This window comes from Electrophorus electricus, chromosome 12, assembly GCF_013358815.1.
Source record: "Electrophorus electricus isolate fEleEle1 chromosome 12, fEleEle1.pri, whole genome shotgun sequence".
Taxonomy (NCBI): Eukaryota; Metazoa; Chordata; class Actinopteri; order Gymnotiformes; family Gymnotidae; genus Electrophorus; species Electrophorus electricus.
This window is the reverse complement of record NC_049546.1, coordinates 7886427-7911310: the sequence shown is the minus strand read 5'-3', so window position 1 is coordinate 7911310 and position 24884 is coordinate 7886427. Positions and strand designations below refer to the sequence as shown.

The 24884-nt window shown below is 38.7% G+C and overlaps 5 protein-coding genes across 9 annotated transcripts; 3 read left to right on the top strand and 2 right to left on the bottom strand.

Moving 5' to 3' along the window:
• Nucleotides 1–37: 37 nt before the first annotated feature.
• actr6 (actin related protein 6) lies at nucleotides 38–2862 on the top strand. Its single transcript, XM_027013886.2, has 11 exons — nucleotides 38–396; nucleotides 483–600; nucleotides 678–746; nucleotides 870–993; nucleotides 1120–1255; nucleotides 1346–1402; nucleotides 1608–1706; nucleotides 1841–1919; nucleotides 2100–2271; nucleotides 2364–2502; nucleotides 2592–2862. Exons 1-11 carry the CDS (start codon nucleotides 329–331, stop codon nucleotides 2719–2721), a joined length of 1191 nt encoding a protein of 396 aa, XP_026869687.2. The 5' UTR covers nucleotides 38–328; the 3' UTR covers nucleotides 2722–2862.
• A 348-nt stretch (nucleotides 2863–3210) lies between these two features.
• sycp3 (synaptonemal complex protein 3) lies at nucleotides 3211–7665 on the top strand. The gene is made up of 9 exons (XM_027013849.2): nucleotides 3211–3349; nucleotides 3713–3849; nucleotides 4411–4489; nucleotides 4572–4606; nucleotides 4741–4858; nucleotides 4956–5055; nucleotides 5325–5423; nucleotides 5757–5861; nucleotides 7439–7665. The coding sequence occupies exons 2-9, from the start codon at nucleotides 3717–3719 to the stop codon at nucleotides 7496–7498; spliced, it is 729 nt and encodes a 242-aa protein (XP_026869650.1). The 5' UTR covers nucleotides 3211–3349; nucleotides 3713–3716; the 3' UTR covers nucleotides 7499–7665.
• A 1011-nt stretch (nucleotides 7666–8676) lies between these two features.
• Nucleotides 8677–12643, top strand: si:ch211-59o9.10 (uncharacterized protein LOC561841 homolog). Its single transcript, XM_027013891.2, has 11 exons — nucleotides 8677–8749; nucleotides 9203–9418; nucleotides 9784–9838; nucleotides 9944–10433; nucleotides 10576–10730; nucleotides 11108–11191; nucleotides 11315–11438; nucleotides 11567–11676; nucleotides 11798–11919; nucleotides 12031–12130; nucleotides 12237–12643. The coding sequence occupies exons 2-11, from the start codon at nucleotides 9243–9245 to the stop codon at nucleotides 12285–12287; spliced, it is 1467 nt and encodes a 488-aa protein (XP_026869692.2). The 5' UTR covers nucleotides 8677–8749; nucleotides 9203–9242; the 3' UTR covers nucleotides 12288–12643.
• A 928-nt stretch (nucleotides 12644–13571) lies between these two features.
• nedd1 (NEDD1 gamma-tubulin ring complex targeting factor) lies at nucleotides 13572–19960 on the bottom strand. 3 transcript variants are annotated; one of them, XM_027013905.2, is made up of 17 exons: nucleotides 19791–19960; nucleotides 18967–19109; nucleotides 18606–18700; nucleotides 18394–18510; nucleotides 18068–18208; nucleotides 17731–17960; nucleotides 17388–17589; nucleotides 17114–17291; nucleotides 16691–16810; nucleotides 16479–16526; nucleotides 16203–16307; nucleotides 15557–15601; nucleotides 15258–15430; nucleotides 14912–15086; nucleotides 14724–14826; nucleotides 14491–14557; nucleotides 13572–14380 (listed from the first exon to the last, which is right to left on the bottom strand). In XM_027013905.2, exons 1-17 carry the CDS (start codon nucleotides 19892–19894, stop codon nucleotides 14276–14278), a joined length of 2151 nt encoding a protein of 716 aa, XP_026869706.2. In that variant the 5' UTR covers nucleotides 19895–19960; the 3' UTR covers nucleotides 13572–14275. The 3 variants fall into 3 exon arrangements, with proteins under 3 accessions (XP_026869706.2, XP_026869707.2, XP_026869708.2); XM_027013906.2 differs by having other exon boundaries at nucleotides 18967–19217; nucleotides 19791–19943; XM_027013907.2 differs by having other exon boundaries at nucleotides 18967–19132; nucleotides 19791–19943.
• A 22-nt stretch (nucleotides 19961–19982) lies between these two features.
• sh3gl3b (SH3-domain GRB2-like 3b) lies at nucleotides 19983–24774 on the bottom strand. 3 transcript variants are annotated; one of them, XM_027013908.2, is made up of 11 exons: nucleotides 24539–24774; nucleotides 23069–23137; nucleotides 22885–22957; nucleotides 22625–22768; nucleotides 22239–22372; nucleotides 21863–22021; nucleotides 21672–21775; nucleotides 21471–21586; nucleotides 21313–21345; nucleotides 21121–21195; nucleotides 19983–20736 (listed from the first exon to the last, which is right to left on the bottom strand). In XM_027013908.2, exons 1-11 carry the CDS (start codon nucleotides 24581–24583, stop codon nucleotides 20537–20539), a joined length of 1152 nt encoding a protein of 383 aa, XP_026869709.2. In that variant the 5' UTR covers nucleotides 24584–24774; the 3' UTR covers nucleotides 19983–20536. The 3 variants fall into 3 exon arrangements, with proteins under 3 accessions (XP_026869709.2, XP_026869710.2, XP_026869711.2); XM_027013909.2 differs by having other exon boundaries at nucleotides 22885–22954; XM_027013910.2 differs by lacking the exon at nucleotides 21313–21345.
• Nucleotides 24775–24884: the final 110 nt, after the last annotated feature.

Below are 24884 nucleotides of genomic sequence, written 5' to 3'. Positions count from 1 at the left end.
AAGATTCTGGATTGTTTCCTTCATTTAATTCTAAGATATGAATGTAGGTTATGTAGCTAGAGGTTAACAAGCTGTGAGATGAAGGGAGTGAACAAGTACATATCAATACTGTAGGTGGCAGTATGCGCACAATGTTTCTAAAGTTGGATTTGACCGGGAGAAGAAGAGCTATTTTGAAGCACATGAAGAGGGAAGCTCAGGAGCAATTCCAAAATACAACGAAAGTGTTACCACTAAAGATTACTTTTCAAATAAATGACTGCGTTCTCACATTTGGAATAACTGTTCTTACTGATCGACTTTGTCATTTAATGTATAATTGCTGGAAATGACAACTCTCGTTCTAGACAACGGTGCTTACACGGCCAAAATTGGATATAGCCATGAAAAAGTCAGGTTGGGAAATTTTCTGTATATTAGCTAGCTAGATAATACAGATTAATGTTTGTTTAGTATTGGTGATATTTTCATGTTTTTTCCAGTGTTATTCCGAATTGCCAGTTCCGTTCAAAGACGCTGAGGCTTAAAACTTTCACTGCCAATCAACTAGATGAAATTAAAGATCCATCTGGACTATTCTATATTCTTCCATTTCAAAAGGTAGCTAGATGGTCGCACAACAAGCGTTTGCTTTTCAAAATATTTTCTACGGTCTCTAATTTTCTGTGTGTATTCAGGGTTATCTTGTTAACTGGGATGTGCAACGTAAAGTATGGGATCATCTGTTTGGAAAGGAAATGTTTAAGGTACACACAGCTTACACTGAAATAGAATTGTGCGGCATAAGCTATGAGCAATACATTAGTGTTAAGAAGACTTCAATTTGAAATATCTCTTATATAAATCGTTTTCACTACACATGGTTACAGGTGGACTTTGCTGATACCAGCATAGTAATAACAGAGCCATACTTCAACTTCACCTCAATTCAAGAATCGATGAATGAAATTCTATTTGAGGAATACCAGTTTCAGGCAGCTCTGAGAATCAATGGTGAGTTCTGTTATGTGTGCTTTCTCAAAGTTTAAGAACCTGAGTACTGTAAACAAACTGTCATTCTGTAAGGAAAAATAAAAATTTTCCCACAAATGATTGTGTACACAATGTATCATATTTCAGGTGGATCTCTGAGTGCACACAGATACTTCCAGGAGAACAATTCAGAGTTGTGCTGCATTGTGGTGGATAGTGGCTTCTCCTTCACACACATCGTCCCTTACTGTAGAGGAAGGAAGATGAAGGATGGTATCTGCAGGTTGGGTGTTCATTGTCATACTTAAATTAGAAACATTTTCAAGATCACTTGTTGGGCTTTGTCATTCATACTTTACTTTTGGTTCTGCAGGATAAATGTAGGTGGAAAACTTCTCACCAACCACTTAAAAGAGATCATTTCATACAGGTAAGATCCTTGTCATAATGTATTAGAATGATTCCAATGACCATCCTTACAGTTTAATATGTGTATTATGAGTTTTATGACAGAATAAGTCAAATGGCGGATCTGAACTGTAGCTAAAAGTGATAAAGCTTGTTTACCTGTTCCTGCATATTTAGTAGTATTGGATCAATTGAATTGGGCCTGATGTTTTATATTTCCCTTGAAGGCAGCTACATGTGATGGATGAGACATATGTGATCAACCAGGTCAAGGAGGATGTGTGCTATGTATCACAGGACTTCTACAAAGATATGGGGATTGCTCAGTGAGATTGAATAATTTATTATATTTGCCTGGTGCATGATATAGGAAATAATCACTTATCACAAATTTCTAGAAAATTAGTCCAAGTCATTTAAAATAATCTTGATTTTAGTTTCACTTCCTTTTTTTGCACAGGTTGAAAGGGGAAGAAAACCTGGTTATGAGAGACTATGTGCTACCAGATTTTAGCGCCATCAAAAAGGGCTTCTGTAAGGTGTGAAAGACGAAATACACACATTTTACATACTATACTTCAGATCTTTGCATGGTCCTCAAGCTGTCAATTAAAACAAATGATAGCTTGCCCTATAATAGTTTTCACTTCTTTTTCTTATTCAAGCCTAATTGTGAAAACTAATTTCCCATGTTTTGGAACTAATTTTATTCTCTGTAGCCTAGAGAAGAGATGAATTTCACAGGGAAGTATAAGACTGGGGAGCAGATTCTGCGACTCACCAATGAGAGGTTTGCTGTTCCAGAGATGCTTTTCCACCCAGCAGATATTGGCATCCAGGAAATGGGCCTACCAGAAGCAATAGTAAACTCCATCAATAAAATGCCTGAAGGTAGGCGAGGGATACAACACGTACTATGGATGCCATAGGGAATCACACAGTAACTAACAACCCAGCAATTTTGGTTTTTGTTCCTTATGCAGAAATGCAGCCCCACTTCTTCAAGAACATCATCCTGACAGGTGGCAATACCTTGTTCCCAGGATTTAGGGATCGTGTGTATAAAGATGTCCGTGCCCTTGCCCCTACGGAATTCCAAGTTTCTGTATTACAGCCACAAAAGTAAGCTCATAAAACAGACCTGAGAAAATGAGTGATTAATTGCTAAGTGCTTTATTTTCTTTCACGTACAAGTTTTCTTCACGTTTCAGTCCCATCTGCTACGCATGGGAAGGAGGAAAGCTTCTAGCAGAAAACCCAGACTTTGAAGAAATGGTAGTCACACGAGAAGATTATGAAGAAAATGGACATATTATATGTGAGGAGAAGTTTGATGTTTAACATCAAATATCATGAATATTTAATATCTTTTACATTATCTGTCATGATATCACTTGCATTATCCTGCAACTGAGACTCTTGAATGTTGTAATTTTGTTTTGTTTTTGTATTATTTTGTTTAGTGGTTATGTTGTTGTTGTTGTTGTTCATAGTACTGTGTATAACAAAGATGAGTAGTAAAAAAAATAAAATAAACATGATTATTTACATACATTGTTTTTCCTACCCCCCCCCCCCCCCCAAATGTGTTTGCAAAAGAGCATATTACCATTAAGGTGTACATGCCCAATGGCTGAGTGTACGCAGATAGACACAATTAACTAGCAGTTTGATCTAAATACATAATGGCTTGTTAACGGGTTATTGTTCATAACAATATTCCATATATAAGATGCAAAAAAGTGCAGATTCTATCGTCGGCTATTTCCTCTCGCGCTTTAGGTTGTGGCGCGAATCATTCGTTGCCACAGCTGACGTAGCTAGCTGAAAGGAAATAATTTGTCAGTAAAAATTGACCAACTATTTAGCTGGCTAGTTATCTAGAAATAAAATTACAAAAAGTTTAGAACTAGCTAACTGATTACTTGCCAGGCGAATGCCCTTGTAAAGTTGGAAGCTATTCTTACGTGTAAGCCAAATATACGCTATTTAGAGAAGATGTACTGGGTTGCTAGCTAACTATCCTAGCAACAGTTCAATCAAAGCATGGAAGTGAACCTAGCTAGGTTAGTTAATCTAACGTTAGCTGACTAAACGTTACACAACGAGATGTTTGGTGTAACTAGCTAGTGTGCCATCTGAAATTACGAGCTTTATTTTAAATGGGCAATAAGGAGCTTATAATATCTTTTGCCTAACTTTACATGTTGACAGAATATTTAAGTTCGATTAAGATAGCTAACCTAGGTTTTATAGTTGGCCAAGATTGAATTAAATAGCTAATGCTAACTTAGCTATCCTAGCTCTCCACTTTTCATTTTATTTTCTTTAGGAAAATGGCATCAACGGGAAGAAAACAGAGCAAGAAGACCAAGCAGACAGAAGATTCCACAGATCTGCGTGCTTTTGACTTTAATATACGGGAGGAAAAGAAAGGACTTTGCGGTTCTGATGAGGAAACTGGAGAAGGTTGTATAACTTCAATTTCATGAAGGACATTTAACAATGCTTAATGCTCAATTTAGCTGCTGTTTGTAAAATATCAGTTTTTATAGATAAATGCTCTACATGAGTGGCAAGCTGCTATTATTAATAAGTGTTTAATTATCATTATTATAATGTTAATGTTATCATTAACATTAATACTGAACTTCAGGATTAATAAACCACAATGAGCCAACAACAAATCACTGTCCTGTTGCGAAGGCAGTGATCGTTTATGTAGCTAGGTCACTGCATTTCGCTCGTTGTTTCTTAAAAAGGCCAATGATGTGATTTACAAGAAGCTCACTGTGCCTGCAGCAAGATGATGATCAAATAATGGTGGTAATAATTTGTTACGTTACTGTGTTAATTGGGGTTTATTAATGGTTAATAATTTGTTAGTGTTAATGAAAGTGGTAAGTAATATTACTTAAAGAAACTTATTGTAAAACATAACCCAGATATTTATATGATGATAATAGTTATATTAACTGTATAAACCTTATGAACTATAATAATTACTGACTTGTATAAATGCATTGTTAGAAACTTCTGCTGTTGACAAGTTAGCAAAGAAAAGATCTGCAAGTTCATTTGAGGAAGATGACCTGAGTGCAGGTGTGGGGTAAGTTACATATTTGTACTGTGGAAATATGGGTAATTATTTGGATGAGAACTGGCTGATAAACAGAACTTGTTTTTCACAGCAGTGAAGTTCAGACAATGTTGGAAAGGTTTGGAGGTAAGGGAATTCCACTTATAAACCAGCAAGCTCAAGTAAGGAATCTTACTTTCTGCTATTTTAAGCAACTGTCTTTCAGTGAATTTGTTAAACTCTTGAGATTTTCTTCCTATATTACATACTTAATTGCATAGCTGACATCAGCAAAGCAATGCAAGCCAAGAAGAAACGCTTAGAAACTTTCACCAAAAGCTCTCTGAAAGGTAGCAGCCTGAAATTAGAGCAGCTGTGGAAAACACAGCATAACCAGAGGTAAATGTGCTCGGTCTAACTCATCCTATGCTGCTTCACACCTGCATACATTTGGAATTAAAGACTATTTGAATATTTAAATATTTTCCCATTACAGGCAGAAGCTGACACACGAGTACTCCCAGCAGGTGTTCTCAGTGCTGCAGCAATGGGAGAGTGATGTTCAGAAGTCTGAGGAGCAAGAGGAGAAACTGAATGTTGGTGCTGCTAAGCATGTAGTGAAAGTTAACAACATTAACAGCAGTTGAGCTGAATATTAACTTCATTTGTTTCCCCAGTACAGTTCCAGTCTTGCATTCATGAATTATTATTTGCTTGCAAAATAGATGTTTTCTTGTAGTTTCTGGGTATAGGATTATGCTACTGGTATGAATTGCAACATGACTCATGACATTCTGGAGTAGAAATGCTCATTGGAAAAAAATAAAACAAATGACTGTGCTTTAACTCCTTTTTACCTCTGCAGAACTTGTTTAGACAGCAGCAAAAGCTCTTTCAACAAGCTCGAGTTGTGCAAAGCCAAAAACTGAAAACCATTAAGGAGCTGTATGAGCAGTTTATCAAGGTTAGATACTGTAAGATAACTTGTTCCATATGCATTTCACTATAGCTGGCCTAACACTGGATATTGTTTTGTTTTTCTGGTATTCCTCTAAAGGTCCTAGGAGTTCTTATTGTCCATATATGGTGAATGCAAAACATGGAATATAAATAAATTGTATGTACTTTAGGTTAATGCATCATAAATTCATGTTGTTTGAGAAAATGTATAGGAATACATCTGAAAACATCTCAAAGCATTCAAATCACATTTGATCCTGCCATACATTTCATTTTTCTTTCAAGATTCCTGTTATATACAGGCTACAAATTTTTGTGTCCTCATTATTTTCTACAGAAGATGGAAGAAATGGAGAAGAGCCATGAGGCTTTCCTACAGGGAGCACAGATGGAGCTGAAAAAGGAGATGGCCCTGCTGCAGAAAAAGATAATGATGGACACAGTAGGTGCATTCACACAATTTTGTTATTTTTCTTAGGCCTTATGGCTAATCCACCAAAAGCATATTTTGGCTGTCCATCTCACAGGATTAATTTATTTGTAACCAATGATTCAGTCCATAACCACATGCTCCCATCTGTCTGGCTATGTTTTTAGGCACCAAGTGCTTTTTTTTTTTTTTTACTTTCATGCAAGTACATAACTATACAGATCAATTAAACTCACATCACAACATTCTAGAAGTTGCACACTGTATTAATAGAATAATGGCACTTTCTCTTTCTTGTTGTGGCTCTTGGCTCATTTCCAATATGATTTTAGACTAGTCACTACATTTTTATGCCAAGGCAAACACAGGAGTTTCGGTGGAACATTGGGATGTTCCAAAGAGGACAGCTATAATCAGACTACAGATTAACAGCTCGGTTTAAAATGCATGTGAGCATGGACAAACAGCACATTCTTGTTTATTGTGTCTAAAGCCACAATAGTTTAATCCCTGTTAGGGCTAGTAATTATGACACTGAAATTGCTCTGACTACATTGTTGTAAACTATAATTCTATCAGTATATTCAGGTAGTCAGCTGACCTCATTCTTTGGGCACATAAGTTGCTGAACCTAGACCTGACCAACTGCAGCAACCCCAGATCATAGCAACGCCCCCACAGGCTTGTACAGTAGGCACGAGGCATGATGGGTGCATCACTTCAGCCGCCTCTCTTCTTACCCTGATGCGCCAATCAGTCTGGAACAGAGTAAATCTGGACTCATCAGACCACATAACCTTCTTCCATTGCTACAGAGTCCAATCTTTATGCTCCCTAGCAAATTGAAGCCATTTTTGCCTGTTAGCCTCACTGACAAGTGGTTTTCTTAAGGCTACATGGCTGTTTAGTCCCAATCCCTTGAGTTCCCTTCGCATTGTGCATGTGGAAATGCTCTCACTATCACTATTAAACATATCCCTAAGTTCTACTGTTGTTTTTCTACGATTTGATTTCACCACACGTTTGTGATCGCTGATCACGATCATTCAAGATTTTTTTCCGACTACATTCCTTCCTCAAAGATGATGTTTCTCCACTGTCCTTCTACTTTTTAATAATGCGTTGGACAGTTCTTAACCCGATTTTAGTAGTTTCAGCAATCTTAGATGTTTTCTCTGCTTGATGCATACCAATAATTTGACCTTTCAGAAACATCTTTTCCATGACCACAGGATGTGTCTTTTGACATGGTTGTTTAACAAATGAGAAGCTACTCACTCCATCAGTTAGGGTTAAATAACTTGTTGCCAGCTGAAACATAATCACCCATGCAGTAATTATCAAATGGGAGGCTCTTACCTATTTGCTTAGTTAAATCCAGGTGGTGACCTTTTTTTGGCCAGGCAGTATATTTCTAATTAAAACAAATGATACTTCTGCTTATGGAACGGAACTCTGTCAGAAGCAGTGTGGATCAGATGGACAGTCATATAAACTACCCTTACATATTGCTGACATGTCTAGTGTGAATTATACATTCTTTCTTTTTGTTAAACAATGCTAATTGTGTTGTTTTGCTAATTTCATAGCAACAACAGGAGATGGCCACTGTACGGAAGTCCCTCCAGTCCATGCTCTTTGAAGTGTAGGTGACACTGGACAGTCCAATGATCTGCAATACCTTTAATGCTCATCCTGTCCCGCATTGTTTATAACAGTTAGTATAACAGACAAGGACATTTGTTTGGAGAGAGGCAAACGACTTTATAGTGTTCCTATTTATTAAAATTCTGTATATAGTCCATGTCATCTTCGAATAAACAATGTTATATTTAGATATTTTAATTGATTTGTCATAGGGTCATAGCTTCTTCATTGCAGGTTGGGCCTTGTAAATATATGCAAGAAAAATTTCCTGAGGCAGGATATCTGTAATACTCGTACTTTGGTATTCTAATTTTAAAATAATGTGTGGCCTACCTTTACAGTTTAAGAACACCTGTGCCCACATACAGAAACACTGATGAGACAGACTCCTGTCCAATTTATAATTTAGAGTTGAAATAAATGGATTTTGTCTTAATATAACCCACATTCAGTGGCAGTGGGTTTAAAATCCAGTCTTGGGAACCCACTTCCCAACATAGTGTCCAGTTTCCCGTAAACTATCGCACATAACCTAACTAATGCCAGGACTGATAATTAGCTGATGAGTTGCTTAAGAAACGAAACATTAAAACTACAAGGCGGTTGATGAGAACTGGTGCTGAAAGTCCTGGTAAAAAAGATTGAGTTTAAACTATCATGGACATACACTCATGAGCCAGTTTGTTAGAAACAATTTACAGTTTGCAGGTGTAATCTATATTTCATCAGTGCTGGATTCATCATTTTGATATTGGGACCACTCAGTTCAGTAGTGACACACAAAAACTCCAGCAGTAGGCTATTCCAAATACCTTAATATCAACGCAACACACTTGCTACCATGCCACTACGTTATTGTCACTATTCTGATGAAAATCCTCTTCCATCCAAAGACGATTTTGTAAACAGGTAATGTAGTGAGATTCCTTTGATAAATGGAATAAGGTGACTGACTACTACGTCAGGTGGCTGTCTACCAATTATAAAATTTCGAAAGTGGGTTTAAGGTACATGAACGTAATATAGTGTATAATGAAAGCAAGCGTTAATAATAAAATTGTCGATAAACCCCGAATTTGTAATGTAGAGGTCTTTCCGGAATATTTCGTCTGATTTTGTAAAGATAATTCGAGTTCAAAAAACATGGAAAAGCGTGCGTCGCCGGAAATGATGCTACGGAAGCGCTCTTAGAAAATTATTGTATGGCGCCTTCGCTCTCCATAGTTAGCGAGTAAAATTGGCCACTGATTTAAGTAAGTAACTAAAAGTACTTTAGTTAGAACTTGTTTGTACACAGTAAGCGGAATTGAGACACAGTTTGTTGTCGTCCGAATAACTGGAAACAGGCGTAACACAAGTTCGCCAGAATAGGGATGGTGTATTTGGTAGCTAGGTAGCAGCTAATCTAAGGAAACAGCATCGGTAGGGTAATCTGGCGTAATATAGCTAGAATCAGTAATTTCAGATTGTGCTTAACGTAGTGTGATGGCGGTAGCTATGTAGCTGCTAAACTCAGTCAATATGATTGAAAAAAATCTTCGAAAATCTTCACTGTACTCTTATTGTAACGATAGCGAACTAGCCTGCTCACTAGAAGCGCGAGCCTATGTACTTAGTCATCAAGAGTGCAGTGATTAAGTTCCAACAGTAATTGGTATCTAGCAGGATGTTTATTTTGTCTTCCCGTTTTTCTTCTTGTCTATAAGACACCGCCAGAGTGTAGTACACAATAACCAGTAGCTGGCTATGGATAGCACACTGGAAGACTCCAGGCCTAGCAGCGGTCCTTTCCGAAGTTTGGATGAACAGGAAACGGAGGAATCTCTGAATAATGCTTGCCTGCTGAATGATAGCGATCTTCCCTTTGATGATGGAGGAGCCTCTCATGACGTTTCTTCTATGCTTGTTCCTGAAACTCCAAGGTATTACTGAGTGGACAATTTGTTGAGAAAAAAAAAAAAGTTACTATGGTACAATACATTTATAGGGTGCAAAAATGTCTCAACGGAGGGCAGCGCTTTCGAAGTCTGAAAAAGCATTATAGCTTTGTTCTCATGGTCTCCCTAATCTACCATAATTGATTTATTAAGGATACCCAGATAGTACTAGGGGTGTTGTTTTTGTTTCATTTGATCTTAATTGTGGACTATATATCCAAGATGTGGAACACTTTCTCGTCTCAACCCTAGTCAAGGTGTTTGTGTCTTAGGTCAAGACAGAATAACCTTAGATACTGACTGCTACTTCATAATTATATCTGTTAGAAATCTGTGCTTCTGCTTTGCAGCCCCTTTGCTTTTAGAAGAAAACGGAGTTCTCAAAAAGCTGATGATCACAAAGTGGTATGAACAGCTTTCATCTAAAATCTAAAGTTCTGCATCTACTGTAGAGACATTTTAGCAACTAAAAATATCTCAATTTTCTTTTCATTTTGCTTTTATTCTTAGAGCACACATTGTGGTCCAGACAGCAAAAGATCAGAGCCAGGGGTCAAGATTCCAGGATACCTTCACACAACTCCAGTCTCTCAGAGGACAGTGAAGCGACGGAGGCTGCAGGACGCTTGCAGGGAAACTCCTCAGCATATGAACAGAGCAGCAGAAAGAGTTGGATTTGTGCCTGCCTCGTCTCTCCTACCTTCTGACTTAACGTGGTTGGAGTCTCCACGTCCACCACCCTCCACCTCTACCTCCTGTTCTGAGCCCTCAACTTCTGCTAGAGCTCCTCGACACACAGCGCTAGTAGCCACCGCTGCTCGAAATGGCTTGAGCGAGATGTCTCCACGTGGTTGTGCCTCATTGCAAAAAGCACTTGGCATTAGGAGTAAGGAACAGAAATCTAAAAGAACATCTACTAGAACTTGTGCTAGGTCTTCTGGATGTGCATCAGCAGCACATTTGCTTGGAGCAGAGGAAGAAAGGTGCTTGCAAGATGCAGGTGTGAACCATTTGTGTACAAGAATGGCCAAACAGAATTTCTAGCATGATGGACATCCCCATGGCTACTCCTTTTTGTTTGAGAGATTTAGTACATTTAGTACAGTCATGTTGTAATAAGATTTGCTCTGTGTCTTGTGCAGAGACAGAAAGAAGAAACATATCTGTAAATCCTCCTGCCTGTCAAATACAGGAGGAGATAATCATAGTTGAGGATGAGGATGATGCCGTGGTAGTTGAAGCCATGGTTCGCTCCATTCAAATGGATGAAGATGAGGCATTTGCCAGAAGGCTTCAGGTAGGAGTTGCTCCCCTGATTACTTCAGTCATTAAGGAGCTCATGTTGCATCATTAAGGAGCGCATGTTGCATCATCAGAAGTACTCAGAGATTCTCTGAAATTTCTGGTGAGATGAGTGAAAAGGCTTGAAGCTCTATAATAGGGTGGCAAGTCCTGAAGGCCAAGAACAGCACTTATCTATCTAGCTATCTATCTAGCTATCTAATCATTTCTTGGTTTAAGACCCCTCATGCGCTAAATCATAAATCTGTTATTGTTTGATGAATACTGAAGATGTTGCAGGTGTTGGAAAGGGCATATAATGTAGCTTGAACCTGAAGTGTTTTTTACTCCTGGTTCGTATTGCTTTTCTCATTAACTCCATGTGTTCTGCAGGAGCAGTTTGACAGAGAGGAGCAGCTGCAGCAGGAGCAGAGATTGGCGGTTACAGCGTCCAACAGACAGTCCCAAAACCACCCGGTTTGTAGCTAGAAGCGCAGAATTCTTTGCTTTTTTTACTCAGTCAAAGCATATACCGTGTGAGGTTAATGTCAGTGACTATTAAAAGTGATGCTTTGGTCTTGTTTACATCTTCCCCTTTAGTTTGATTCCTATGTGGGTTTGGGCTGGATCTCACCCTGGACCTCCATGGTGAACTCTGCATCATTCTCCCACAGAGCCACTGAATTTGCAGAGCTGCAGCAGGCCATATTTCAGGGCCAATCCAGTGAGTTGCTTTTCTGTTTCACAGATATGGTGTACTTAATGCTTAATTGCTGAGTCTATTTGAGAAGATTAGTGAATTGTGCATTTCCAAAGGTGTTTCTGTGCTAATGCTGTGTTATGACTGACCAGGCAGGCGTATGCGACTCCCCCAGGCAGGCCGCCCTCGCGGTACGCGCCACAGACACACTCCCCATTTGCCTTTGGAACTGTTTGATGACAGCCAGGGGAATAACTATGAGGTATAAGTTGTTAAATATGTTGTGGCCCTCACATTTCCCTTTTTTTAATTAATTGATGTTTAAATTTTTTATTATTTTTTAAAATTAAAATCTAAGATGTTTTCTGTGGTTTTGGTTATAGGCACTTCTAGCATTTGAAGAGAACCAGGGAGCTGTGGTGGCCAAGAACACTCTTAGTAAAGGGGAGATTGAGAGACTCCCTACAAAAGCTTATGACCCTGCGAACAATGCGGGGAAGACTGAGTGAGTCTTTGGAACAGAAATATTTATTTTCCTCATTGTAATACCCTTTTTCATTTCTACTTATTTGTAATATCTAATTCTGTAATGTTTCCTCCTTTCTCTCTCATATAGCTGTCAAATATGTTTCTGTAGCTACAAAGAAAGGGAGAAGTTAAGAATACTTCCATGTCTCCATGACTACCATGTTAAATGCATTGACCGTTGGTTAAAAGTGAGTCACTGTGATACATTTTCTGAACTAAATCACCCCCCCCCCCCCCCCCCCCCCCCCATACTGTGCTATAGTGTAACATGCCTTTTCATTGCTTGATTCTCAGGAGAATGCCACCTGTCCTATCTGTAGGTCAGATGTGTCAGAGTGCACTTGACGCATTTCATCTCGGGACTCACTCTCTACCTCACACATGCTGGCCTCTGTGACTCATCATTTGCTACCCATGCATGTGAAAGGACTCTTCAAAAAAAGCCTATATATTTATGTAATGTATGAACTATGAAATGAGTGTTTTAAATATTGAATTTTTTTTTTTTTTTTTAAACAAATCTCAAAGCATATATTTTTAGGCTAGTCCGGGTTCACTGTTGAGATTTATCTGCCATTGTTTTTTTGTGTCTAATAAATACAATTTTTATAGAGCAGTTTAGCATCTCAGGTTGTAATGCTGTTTAGTTTGTATTCGGTCAAAAAGATTAAAATCCATAATATGAACTTGCTGCATGGCAATGTTGGTATTTAAATATTGTAAAGTTACAGTACTTGCATCTTTGTTTTAATAACTCCTTTTTAACCTTTTCCACCATTAGACTGCAGGTTCTTATGTTTTATACTACAGGAACTTCACGGCAACTACCAGCAACAGACTCATGAAGAACAGTTGTTCATTTGCACATAGTTGGTCAATGGAGAGAACAGCAGTATATACTGGCCTACAGGTCTGAGTACAGGTGTTCTAGATAGCTGAGAACTGGGGCCCCTGATAGTCTAGCCTAGTTGAGGTTAATTTATTAGAAATGAAATGGTGTCTCTTCCTGTCTAATGGTGGAATTGGCTACAATGGAGTTAATCTGTTCTGGGTCAATACATGCCTGTTCTTGAGCACAACCCTCTTTTGGCTTCTCCTGACCAAGAAATGGCACCCGTCACTAAAGATGTCATATTTCTACTGTTCTGGCTCATTACTCATATGATCTGTGTTTAAACACTGGACTTGCACTCTCACAAATGCCTTGGAAGAGAAGTTACAGGCTGCAGCTCAAGTGCTATATAGCTTGTGTACTCCTCAGGCCTTTGTCAGTAGTCAGTTTCTGGCTGCATTACCAAGCAGTGACATTTACATGTAGAAACCCAGGCAAAACCCTGATGCAAAATGTATGCAGACCGTTAACCAAAACAAAATTGGGCCTTGCTGCCCTGTTGAAGAAAGGACAGTACCACCATTTTTGCATACAATTTAAAACATTAAGCTAGAAATAATCATGCATTAACTGTATATTTCCATTCCAAGTATGTTAATTTTCTACACTAAATAGAAATTAATTGAATTGACACCATTAAAAATTAGATTCCATGCTGTAGATATAATGATAATTGCATTGTAAAACTTGTAAATACAAGAAACTGCCAAATTCCATAAATTTAATTCAGTCAAATGTAGAGGTTTAATGCAATAATTTATTTAGGAAAAACTGCTAAAGGGCCTATTACAAAAGTTGATTATAAACAGGAATATTTTTGAGTTAGTAATTTGTTTGCTTTTTTCAGCTATTACCATGATAAGTCACTTAAAAAACACACTTGTTTGTGTGATTTATGTCTGAATTGTCTGTATTCTAACTGCTGACAAGCAAAATAACCAGTGTGTACAATCCACTGGTTTGGTCATAGGCTTACAAAATAATGAAATACAAATGCATAACCTAGAGCACACTCATCCAATGGTTGGAATGGAAGAATGTCAAATTTTGTCACCACACAGCATTCATAAATGTAAGCCCTGTGTATCATAATATTTTATTACAATTTTTCTATTTTAAAGATATGCAAAAAAACTGCACAAATGGAGAGAAATTATCTAGCACATTTCTCTCTTTCTGAAGGCACAGGAATATTAGAAAAATCCCACAGTAACCTTAAAAATATGCACTGGTGTGACAAATACAAAACAAGATGCCTCTCCTGACCTGAGGGGACAAGAGCATAGTTCACACAGCAGCAGCCAGGTATGAATTTCTCCCCATCATTCCTCCACCTAGATCGATGGGGTAGTGCCCCCAGAGACTTCAGGACAAACCCTTACTTCAAGCGCTGTGGGAGATCTTTCTCTACCCATGTAAAAAGTGGAGATCCATCTGCTTCTTAGTAGTTGGATCTGAGTCGTTTGTTTTCCTCCTTCAGCTTCTCAATCTCCTCTACAAGAGAGTCATTGACAGAGTACCTCTCAATGAGCCCATGGATCTCATTCTGCAAGAGAACAGTAGTCATATTACAGGGCCTTACAAATCAAAGGATTGATAGGAAGAAAAAAAGGTAAGGAAATAAATAAGGCAACTTGAGTTGCAGGTGACACCTACCAGTTGAATGTAGAATTGTCTCACCATTTCTACTTGGAGATTGATAATGTCTCTATGGCAGGTGTCCCTGGAAGAGATAACAAAAATTAACATAATGAAGGGTTGGTGGTGACAAAAGGCAAGGTGAAATTTGTTCAGCAATCGGTCAGCGTCAAGTTAAATAAGCTGTAGCATCTTTAGTAATGTGCTTTTGCTGCTTGTTACCATTCTTATTAAATTTAGAAATCTCTCACCTGAAGTCCTCTAGTGCTTCATGGATCATGTTGCGTACAAAATTCATCTGGACAGAAGTGAGTGGAGCTCCACTACTTCCAGCAGCAGAAGCACCAGCTGCTGCTGCATAAGTTGGGAACATACAGCTATGTTTAAAGGAAACATCACTTAAATGCAATCAAATCTCTCCAGCAACCTTTTCACATACCTGGTGCTGCTGTGGGCTGGCTGCCATTCACTGGTGAATCATAAGTGAGCTGGGTTGGCACTTCTTGCCGCTGACTAGGCTCAGGGGTGTTGAAGGGAGGCACTGATTGGATGCGTGTACTCTGAGAAGTAGGGGGTGTGGTCATGATGTCCTGCCTGGGACCACTGTTCTTCACCTGTCCAAAAATGTTCATAAACCTCAATTCTGGAATCATTTGACAACAAGCAAAAACTATAAACTAAAGCTACAAAGCATATTCTTGCTGCTTGCTGAGGTGATATTATTGCAGAGTTTTGTTTGTGTTTTTTTTTTTGTTGCTTTTTTTTTTTAAAACAGTGTGACTGACCATTGTGCTGCTCTGCCTGTCTGAATGTGTAGGTGATGTGGTTACTGGCTCCTCTTCTTTGATTGCAGGGGGAGTGTGGACAGCAGACAGTGGACTGTAGCAGCGGCTGCCAGGCGTGCCCAGGGGGTTCTTACGCTGGGCTGAGCCATGGTACTGAGGTAGGAAGTCTAAATCTAGCATTACAGACAGACAAATAAGGAAATACTTGTATACATGTAGTTTATATAATTAAATACCCTTTAATAACAAACTGCTTTGTTAAAGTGCTGAAATTACTGAGGTGGGAAATGAAAACTCACCTTTCTTTCCAACTGAGGCATCACTGAGTCTTTGACCTTTGTAATCTAGAAAGCCATTTATAAGATGTCAGACACTAAACTGGATACGTTGTAATTAAAAAAATAGAATATTTATGAAACTAAGCCTTCCTGTTATAACAAAAATATAAACTCACCACCCACTTCAATTGAAAGATTTATTAAAAAGGTAATTAGATATAGTTAAGAGTCTAGTGCTCATCTGTTGTTATGCACATTACGTTTGCCATCGTCCAACTCTTCATCAGTGGTAGACCACTCTTAACCCAACATGACATCAACACGTGTAACACTGCTGTTCCTGGTGTACTCCAACAAAGGACCCACTACAATGCCACTACCAGGTCAGGGCCACTGCTGTATTGAGAATGGTCCACCACCCAAATGACATCGATCATGTAGTGGTCCTGTGGTCAGAAACTGAACACAATAGGCTAGAGGATGGGTGACAATAGATGGCAAGGCAATATATAACCTATAATCTTTAACTGAATTCTAATAAAGTCCACATATTAGACATCCCTAATAACTAAGTACAGAGTATGTTTTTAATAAAGTGGGTAGTAAATTTATATTTTGAATAACGAGTATAAACAGCAAATGAAGATAAGAGGAAGAATACTCTCACCATCTCGGACAGGAGAGAAAATGTCCAGGCTGTTCCGGCCTACCCTGTATCTGTCTGAACTGTGCTGACCCTCAGCTTCTCTGAAGAACACATCGGTACTACCACCTAGTGGCAAGACAAACCATCAAGGCTACAGTTTCTCCACAAGCCATGATGAAATGCATTCATGACTGAGCCTTAATGACAAGTTATATTGAAAGAGTGTACTTGATGTAAATATTACAAGCATTTTAATACTCTATTTTATATGCATACTATATCTGAGAAAGTACAGACCATTTCTGGAAGTTGGAGTATCACCACTGAAAGCATGCATTTTGAAACCTGGGTACAGATGAAATATATAAGAGGGGGGCAGGGGATAAGGGGAAAAAAAAAACTATTACAAAGCCAAACAAACAAACAAAAGCTAGTAGCGACAAAAACAGAAACAACAGTACAAAATGTTTTAAACATCATTCCAAAATCACTACAGAGGTAGTGTATACCCTCAGTGACAGGAGAAAAGATGTCCAGGCTGAGGCTGTTTCGGCCCACAGTGCTGAACTTGTCCACGCTGTGCTGGCCCTCAGCCTCCCTGGAAGACACCTCTGCCGCCCCACCACTGACTACACACACAAGGAACACGGCAGCAGAATCAGTACTCCAGCATAACACCTTTTAACTAAGGTCCTGCATGAGGACTAGAGGCTATATTTGAAGGCCATCTTGCAGACTGAAGGAGATTACTGGGCATATTATGAATTTAGGGTTCATTTCAAAATGACAAAGAAGAAAGCAAAAGTTACATATTGTCAAATGCAAATTGACAGAAACAGGTACACAGACCCACCAAAAATAATAAAATCAGTACTGAAGAGCTGAATTTAGCTGTGCAGTAGATAAAGAGCTCCAGGCGAACAGAACCTCACCTGGGTTCTGGGCCTGCCCATCTGCTCGCTCCAGTGGCTGGTGTTCAGGGGCAGGCAGGCCAGGGGCCACTGTAGAGCTGTGGGTTGGAGGGCCACTCAGAGGATTTGGTCCAAGCTTCACAGAGGTTCTCTTGCTGGACTGCAGCGAGGATGTCTTGCTGGACACTGTTTTACTTGTCTGAGGAAGAAGGGCTTTATAGATACTGGGATGTGGAAATGTGGATTTAGTGTACATTACAAAGCAGGATGGGTTTTTTTGGACACAATGCAATACCTTTAGCCTGGTGTTGGAGTGCTGAAAGCGGATGCAGGTGACTGACGTTTTGTGAGCTATGGTGGTTCTAATAGGAGCACTCAGATTACGCAGGTCATACAGGTAGATCCTGCCCTGGGTGGAGCCCACTACTAGCCCTGCTCCATCTGGAGTAAAGTCCACTGCTGTGAGGGGGGACTCAACCTGCTTACTCCTGAAAATACTGCAAGAATTGCACAAAACACAATCAATCAATATATGGTCTTAAATCAGTAAGTATATTCAAATTTGTAAAAGATTTACAAAAGGTCTAAGGTACAACATGTATCGCATCATCTAAAACTACACATACACCCACTCTTACATTTTGCTGGAAGTATCATAACAGACAATCTTCTTATCCAATCCCACTGTGATGAAGAGCAGGTCGTTGGCTGGGGAGAAGGCCAGGCCTGAGGCAGGAGCTTTATGCGCTCCCTCAAACGTGTGCTGCTCCTTCTGTGTGTTGGTATCCCACAGCACCACAGAACCACTATCTGATACACTCCCCAACAGAGAGCGCTTTATCAGCGAATACTTCAGGTCATGGACAGGCTACAAAGAGAAAACACCTATTTACTTCTGTATATCCATGTAATTACTGTCTATATTCAAATGACCTCACAGGGATCTCATGCTTTACTGGAATGGGGCACACTCACCTCATTTGGCCCATGGCCGAAGGGTTTGCTGGACAGATTGGTAGTAATGTTATGAAGGATGATATCTCCACTGGTGGAACCAGATGCTATATAGCTGTCACCACCATTGAAGGATACACATGTCACTTCTTCCTTATGGTCCTGATGAGAGGCAAAATATATGGAAATGAGTAAGGAACAGACTTAGATTTTCTGATGTCAGGGTTAGGATGTTTTGAAAGGTGCTTAAGATGCACACTTCAAAAATCACATTATATAAATTCTTACATGTGAGAAGTTGAATATTTACATAATTCACTTTAAGAAGTCACAGAATAGTGAGGCACCTTGAGGCTACGATGTAATCTTTTTGTTTTCAGGTCCCAGATATTTACTGTGCTATCCAGACCTCCACTGACCAGGAACTGAGATGTTGAGTTCAGTGCAACCCGCGTTTGTTTCTTCTAAAAATGAAACCCCACATATTGCACAGGTAAGAATGCTGTGAGATACGAGTTATTGTAAATGCTGATTGCTATAGTATAGTTTGTTAACTGACCCCTTCTGCAAGCTCCATCACTGGCACTGGTGAGGACTTCAGGCTTGTCACAACCAACTTGTCACCTGTACTGCTGGCACTGACAATGTACTGATCTGATTGTTGTCAAGGCACATCATAAAATAGTACTACAGATTTCAAAACTGGTCAAGTCACTAATGCACTTTTAAGTTAAGTGTTGTTTCTAACAGAAAACCAGTGAGATGATTCAATTGGAAAAAATGCTTTAACAACATTTCTAATTGAAAAACCTACAGTGAATCAGTTGCATTTTGTGAAGGTGGTGCTACATTTTTTCAGTATCTCAAAGAAAAGCCTTCCATGCGTTCAAACACGATTAAAAAGCTGCTCTCAAGGATACTACTACTACTCCAGCACACTTGTGTCAGGGGGTGAACGGCACTGTGCGGGTTCAACTGTTCCACCACTGTCATGGTGGTCGAATCCCAGATCTTCAGGCAATCGCCTGCTGACACTAGCCTAGTGACCTCCTCCATAGCAACGCTTATAAAAGGACAAATATATAGCTATATATATAAAAAAGGAGACAGCTTTCAGATAGGCCGCCGACACAGGACTCTTGTTTACTTTTCGTAAATGAATGGCTTCCACCTGTACAGAATGAATAATTTGTAACTTGGACAACTCAAACAAGACTTGCGCCTAAGACATTCAATACGCAGACTACTTGCCTTGACTAACGGTAGACAATAAAATGTAATTGATAAAATGTTGTTAAAGTAACAAAAGTGTTAAACCTCTGACTGTTCGGATCCCTTGCAACATCAACAACCAACCAACCAGCTAGCATAACTAACCTATCTGGCTAGCTGCTAAACTAGCTATGGCTAACTAGCTAACCAACTATCTAGTGTTAGTAAGATAATTGACGACGCGCTAACCTGGTTTGATAAACAACTTGAGACGTTTAGTTAGAGAGAGGTTAGCTAGCAAGGATATTTAACTGAAATTGTTACACATATATCTCGAAATAGCTAGCTATATGTACATGTAATATGCACAAAGTCAAACAGACCAAATCATGTTGTCAGGTAAACTTTATATTCATCTTAGTTTGGATAACAAGCTAGCTAAGATAGTTAGCTAAGCCAGCAACAACTATAGTAGCTAACTAGCTATGCTAAACTAGCAAGCTCAATCATTTAGTTAGCTTTTGCTACCTACCTTGTCTTTAGAGATAAAACCACTCCTGGTGAGAGCGATATATGTTTAGTTAACAGGATATCATTGGTTAATGATTTTCTCACTTTTCGCAGCACTTTTGGCATATCACAGAGTTTGAAAGTCTGTGGAGTCAGTATGGATGAAACCGCCAGTACGGCATACCACGAGGATCAAACCACAAACGCAGAAAAATAAGACTGTGCTGGAACCTTTATTCTTCGGGTTTTAGTGAGTGATATGCAAAATATTATTTCGTGAAACGAAGAGCATATAGTGACTATATTACAGCACAGTGAATTCCAGTATGGCTTTGATAAAAGAAAAGCAGCATCATATGGCTCCTACAGGCTATAACAGTAGGCTACATTATATTTTGTGTACTTGTCTAATTGCATATGTTGTGATGTGCAACATATGGAAATTATTCATTCACTTATAAAATAATTCATTATTTTTGGTCCCACCGGTAAGGAACACTAATATTTACCATCACCCTCAAGATTTACTGACATACTAGACATTTCACAGGTCTGCTTTGATTCTTCCATTTTACAACATAAAGATAGAAAAGATCATAGCAAAATACACAGATTTGCATAGTGGAATAAAACCCAAGAAAACCACCGTGATATGTGAAGCACATATTTTAAATAAAAATGTTAATCCATGGTCAAAGCTATGTATTTTCAAACTCCAGGGATATGAAGATTTCATAGTGTGTGGTTCAGTGCACTGTCAGCCTTCTGTCACTGTGGCAGAGGTACAAGAACATCAACATAACTGATGGGGAGAAGGCCAGACTCCCCTCTGAGAATGCCTTCATACCAGTTTTCATCAATCTTACTGGTGAGAGTAATGATGTCACCCATCTTGAAGCCTAACTCTCCTTGATTTTCAGCCTTAAAGCAGTAAAGGGCCCGACAGCAAGGTTGGTCCAGTGGAGAGTCTGCGAATAGAAGATAACTTCACATGACTCTATGCTGATGTTAAAAACAACTTCTACTTTTACGCTGTTAACATACTTCAGACAAGTGACAGGTATCTAGTCTGATAACAGTGCTGTCAAATCCATCAAAACCAGTATAAAAACAAACATTAAGTTTTTAAAATAAACTTTAAAACAAATTAAACCTGTAATTAAAACATATAAACAGGGATTTCTCAGTGTTGGGATATAGTCAAATTAGTCCCAAATTGCAGCAGAAATCTTTTTGTTCTGTTTTCCTTTTATTTTATACATTTTGTAGTACATTTTGTGGCATTATCTATTTAGATGTAATTAGTTTAGGTCTCAATTTTCAAAGAGAAAGTACAAACTGTTATTATTTACTTTTGTAAGTTGAATGGTTTGAAGCTTGGGGCATGATGGTAGTTTGGTTGGTGCTGTGGACCCCCGGAGTGACATCTAGCAGGAATGGAAATACAGTATATACTGACTTAGACAAGGTTAAGACAAGTTCTAACTTGCAGAGTGATGAGTTTAAACCTGTCTATAATTTATTTTGTATTAAATCATACTTACGTCTTTCACTCAAAGCTTCAGTTATTTCAGTGTCTACCACATTAAACAAAGAATGTTAAATCTTTTGAGGAATAGTAGTTTTGTGACTAAGTACCAAATCGGTAAAGACAGACAATTTTAGAACCTTCTAATATTCTGATAGGTTAAAAACACCACACCTGAAGACTGTACTGATGAGAAAGTGGAAAATCCATAAATATCTGTGTAGCACAATGAACTTGCGACAGATTTAGATCTGAACTCCCTCCTGGGTCTATTGCTGGCCTCAATCAACCTGAATCCAGAGAGGCAGTCATAGTCATAATCCACAAATCACTGCTGAAATGAAAGTGTTTAGTGCATAGGGTCAATCATATGACCTGTTTTGCAGGCTGCTTTGGAGGTTGTCCAGAATGTGGCATGACTGTTGATGGTAGTCCAGTACTGCTTCAGTAAGGCCTAACAGTTGTTGCACCTGATCCACCTAAATCACGTATGATAAATAAAATTTAAGTGGTGTCATACAGACAGAAATATTTACAAATGCATAAATCCTTTTCTAATTTCGTACATCATTTTCTAGGAGGTTGAACATGCTTCTCTCTGCAAGCTCTTTGGACTCCTCAAACTTCTCCAATGCTTGTTTTATTTCAAAGTCTGTAATCTTCCCCTTATGCCTTTTCTTGTAGTCAAAATCTAAACGACGGCCTTCAAGTTTTCTCAGATGGTGCTACAAAATAGAGAAAAAATATCAAGACATAACTGGAAACACATAAAACACTGGCCTCTGAGGAAAGTACATGCATTAGCAGGACCAGGGTGTTTGTTATATCATGTGGCCTGTTTGTGCTCATGAGTCAGAAGTATGGTACAGTATTAGTAGGAAAGAAACCACGACACTTTATTGATTTTGTTTTGTTTTTGTGCATGAACATGGCAGGACTCACTGCAATTTCCTTCAGCTCTTTGTCATGCAGTATCTGAAGAGGATCGATAAAGCTTTGTTTCACACAGACATCCAGACAGTCTCTTACTTTGGCCATCTCCCATAGGGCCTGTCCCATGTCCACCAGCGCACAGCCTAGCAAGAAAAGTATGAGCTACAATTCAGCCCAACAAAGGAAGCACTTTTTGCCCAGATTATCCAACGATTAGCGTGCATATATTACACAAATAAACTACTTGTAACAAGTTGTAAAACCTACCAGCTATGTTAAGTAGTAACATTGTAGTGTGAACACGACTCAAATCTATTGCAATCTATTGGTGTAAGCAATAAAAACTTTCTTTTTTTCAGAATGACTATTAGTGAGCTTTATTCTATCAAACATACCAAATGCTGATTCCACCCCTAGCTCAGTTCCGTAGCGTAACATACAGTCTCCCAGCATGCCCTCTGTCTGCGGGTATCCAGCCTTCTTCACCTGCCCCCGGATCCTGGACATTGTACTGAGCACGCTAACTTTTGCTCTATATGCTGAAAGTCCAGGGGAAATGGCAGAAATAACATTTTAAGTAATTTATTGTTATGTAAAGTACTTAAAGAGTAGTAAATTGATGAAGAGATGCTCATTAGACCTCTTATGATCATACCTGGGTTGGGGTGAAGGTACTCTGTGGTTTTTGTAATGAGGTCCAGAATCAATTTGTGAGTGATCTGAGTCTTCTATAATAAAGTCAGCACAATGGTATATTGATAAGAATGTTTTGCAGATTTACAGGTGTAAATTATTGTCACTTATAATGCTACCTTTAATTTAACAGTATTCAATCATACCTTTTCCATTTTGATGAAATCTTCATTCAACTTTGTTCCTTCAACTCCACTGATCTTTTCATTGAACAACTGAATTTATAAGGGACAAAACCAAATACAAGACATTATCTAAGTGAACAAGCTGCTATGCAGAATACATAGGTCAGCAGTGAAATCACAAAGATTTCATTAAGAACAAGCTTCCTAACACTGCAGGTCTTATTAGTTTAAAGTATCTTGATTTTGTTTGGCTTGGAAATAAAATCAAAGTACATGTTAAAAAAAAATGAATGGTAAACACCAAACATTTAAACATGTCAAACATGAAACACTTACATAACACCAATTGTCAATAGTCAGTGACTACAAACACTGCCCCCCTTGACACCTCGTGTTCTACCACTGTGTTCCCCTTCATGTTTGTCTCGAGTGTGACTATAGATCTATCATACGTATTTCTGTTTTCATATCTGATACCACTCTGGTATCTTTCAGGCAATATTAATTGAATTGAACATCACAGTTATTCTGTAAATTTTACTTTCTACCTGACAACATTAGTTGGACTGAATCATTTAATTAATGTTTTAATAAGAATGTCGCTAATTTCTCTTCCACAATATTTTAGAAAAATGCATAATGATAAAGTATATTCTTTATAGATTCTATTATATGGTAAATATTGTTTTACATTGCAAATTGCTTATCAATAGCAGCTGCTTAATAATGCCTTCATAACACTAAGAGACTTAGTCTTCCATAATAGAACTGCAGACCCAGCAAAACACTTTCCATACTTTTTCTGTGTCAAAGAGGCACTTTCAGCTAAAAAATTCCTTTCCAAACAACCTACAGTACGAAACTAGTAAGTGTCCCAACATGGGACATTCATGTTGGGACAGGCTATATGTCGGGACACAGTATATTTCTAGATCTTATGTTCAGGACCATTTTCCATTGCTACATTACAATTTAAACTCATACAACACCTACTACTACTACTACCGCTACTGCAGTAAATCAGTTCAAGGTGAATGAGGTGTACATTATTTTGATTACACTAGGTGGGAACCAAGCAGCAGCACTGCTGCCAGTCATTTGCTCTTGTTATTGTGACACTTTTTCACATATTGATCCAAGTCCCAAACATAAACATTAATATAGGCATTATTATGTTCAAATGTTTAAGCGGCTACTGCATGGTTTGTTAGAAGTATTTATGCGTTATTTTTGTTGTTAAAATCTGTGAGCTAGATTGGATGGGACAATCTGAATGATGTAGGCTAAAACTAGAAAACACGATATGGCTCAGATATAGCACATTAATTAAGAATAAAGTCACACGGAGAAGAAAGCCAACAAACTCCTTTATAGATTTGTACTGGAACAGTGTTAAACAACAATGTTGATGTAATACTTTATAAATTATGACGATGTTTTTGCGTATAAAAATAAACCTAGCATTGATCGCTGCGACGGGACATGGATTACCTGTCTTGCTTTGTGCAACTGTTTCTTCAGTCCCGCCACGGACATCTTTACGCATCCGTCTTCTCACAATCAAATTAACTCATACAAACAAGAAATGCGGGTATGAAGTAGTGCTGTCTACATGATCTCCTACCGCCTCCGGCCAGGATCCATGTGTCCACAGTATTCCCCACCCTTCATAGTCCGCCGCATTGAACCATGTCCTTTTGTGTTGTGAACAGTGCCCAGATCTGACTGGTGGAGAGCCTATACACAAAACCTGCAACGCCGCTGTAAAATTCAGTTATCGGCTGCGTCGTGTTCACTTTTCATGGCCACAAGAGGGCAATTTACATTTACATTTATA

Coding starts and splice junctions, on each gene's coding strand:
- actr6 (XM_027013886.2), top strand. CDS start 329: ATGACAACTCTCGTTCTAGACAACGGTGCTTACACGGCCAAAATTGGA. Junction 1,256..1,345: donor ATGAAGGATGGTATCTGCAG/GTTGGGTGTTCA, acceptor TTGGTTCTGCAG/GATAAATGTAGGTGGAAAAC. Junction 2,272..2,363: donor CATCAATAAAATGCCTGAAG/GTAGGCGAGGGA, acceptor TTCCTTATGCAG/AAATGCAGCCCCACTTCTTC.
- sycp3 (XM_027013849.2), top strand. CDS start 3,717: ATGGCATCAACGGGAAGAAAACAGAGCAAGAAGACCAAGCAGACAGAA. Junction 3,850..4,410: donor TGATGAGGAAACTGGAGAAG/GTTGTATAACTT, acceptor ATGCATTGTTAG/AAACTTCTGCTGTTGACAAG. Junction 4,607..4,740: donor AATGTTGGAAAGGTTTGGAG/GTAAGGGAATTC, acceptor TTAATTGCATAG/CTGACATCAGCAAAGCAATG.
- si:ch211-59o9.10 (XM_027013891.2), top strand. CDS start 9,243: ATGGATAGCACACTGGAAGACTCCAGGCCTAGCAGCGGTCCTTTCCGA. Junction 9,839..9,943: donor AAGCTGATGATCACAAAGTG/GTATGAACAGCT, acceptor TTTTATTCTTAG/AGCACACATTGTGGTCCAGA. Junction 10,731..11,107: donor CATTTGCCAGAAGGCTTCAG/GTAGGAGTTGCT, acceptor TGTGTTCTGCAG/GAGCAGTTTGACAGAGAGGA.
- nedd1 (XM_027013905.2), bottom strand. CDS start 19,894: ATGCCAAAAGTGCTGCGAAAAGTGAGAAAATCATTAACCAATGATATC. Junction 17,961..18,067: donor TCGGCCATGGGCCAAATGAG/GTGAGTGTGCCC, acceptor TTCTCTTTGTAG/CCTGTCCATGACCTGAAGTA. Junction 14,381..14,490: donor GACAATTCTACATTCAACTG/GTAGGTGTCACC, acceptor GTTCTCTTGCAG/AATGAGATCCATGGGCTCAT.
- sh3gl3b (XM_027013908.2), bottom strand. CDS start 24,583: ATGTCCGTGGCGGGACTGAAGAAACAGTTGCACAAAGCAAGACAG. Junction 21,776..21,862: donor TCAACCTCCTAGAAAATGAT/GTACGAAATTAG, acceptor TACGTGATTTAG/GTGGATCAGGTGCAACAACT. Junction 21,196..21,312: donor TGAAGCTTTGAGTGAAAGAC/GTAAGTATGATT, acceptor CATTCCTGCTAG/ATGTCACTCCGGGGGTCCAC.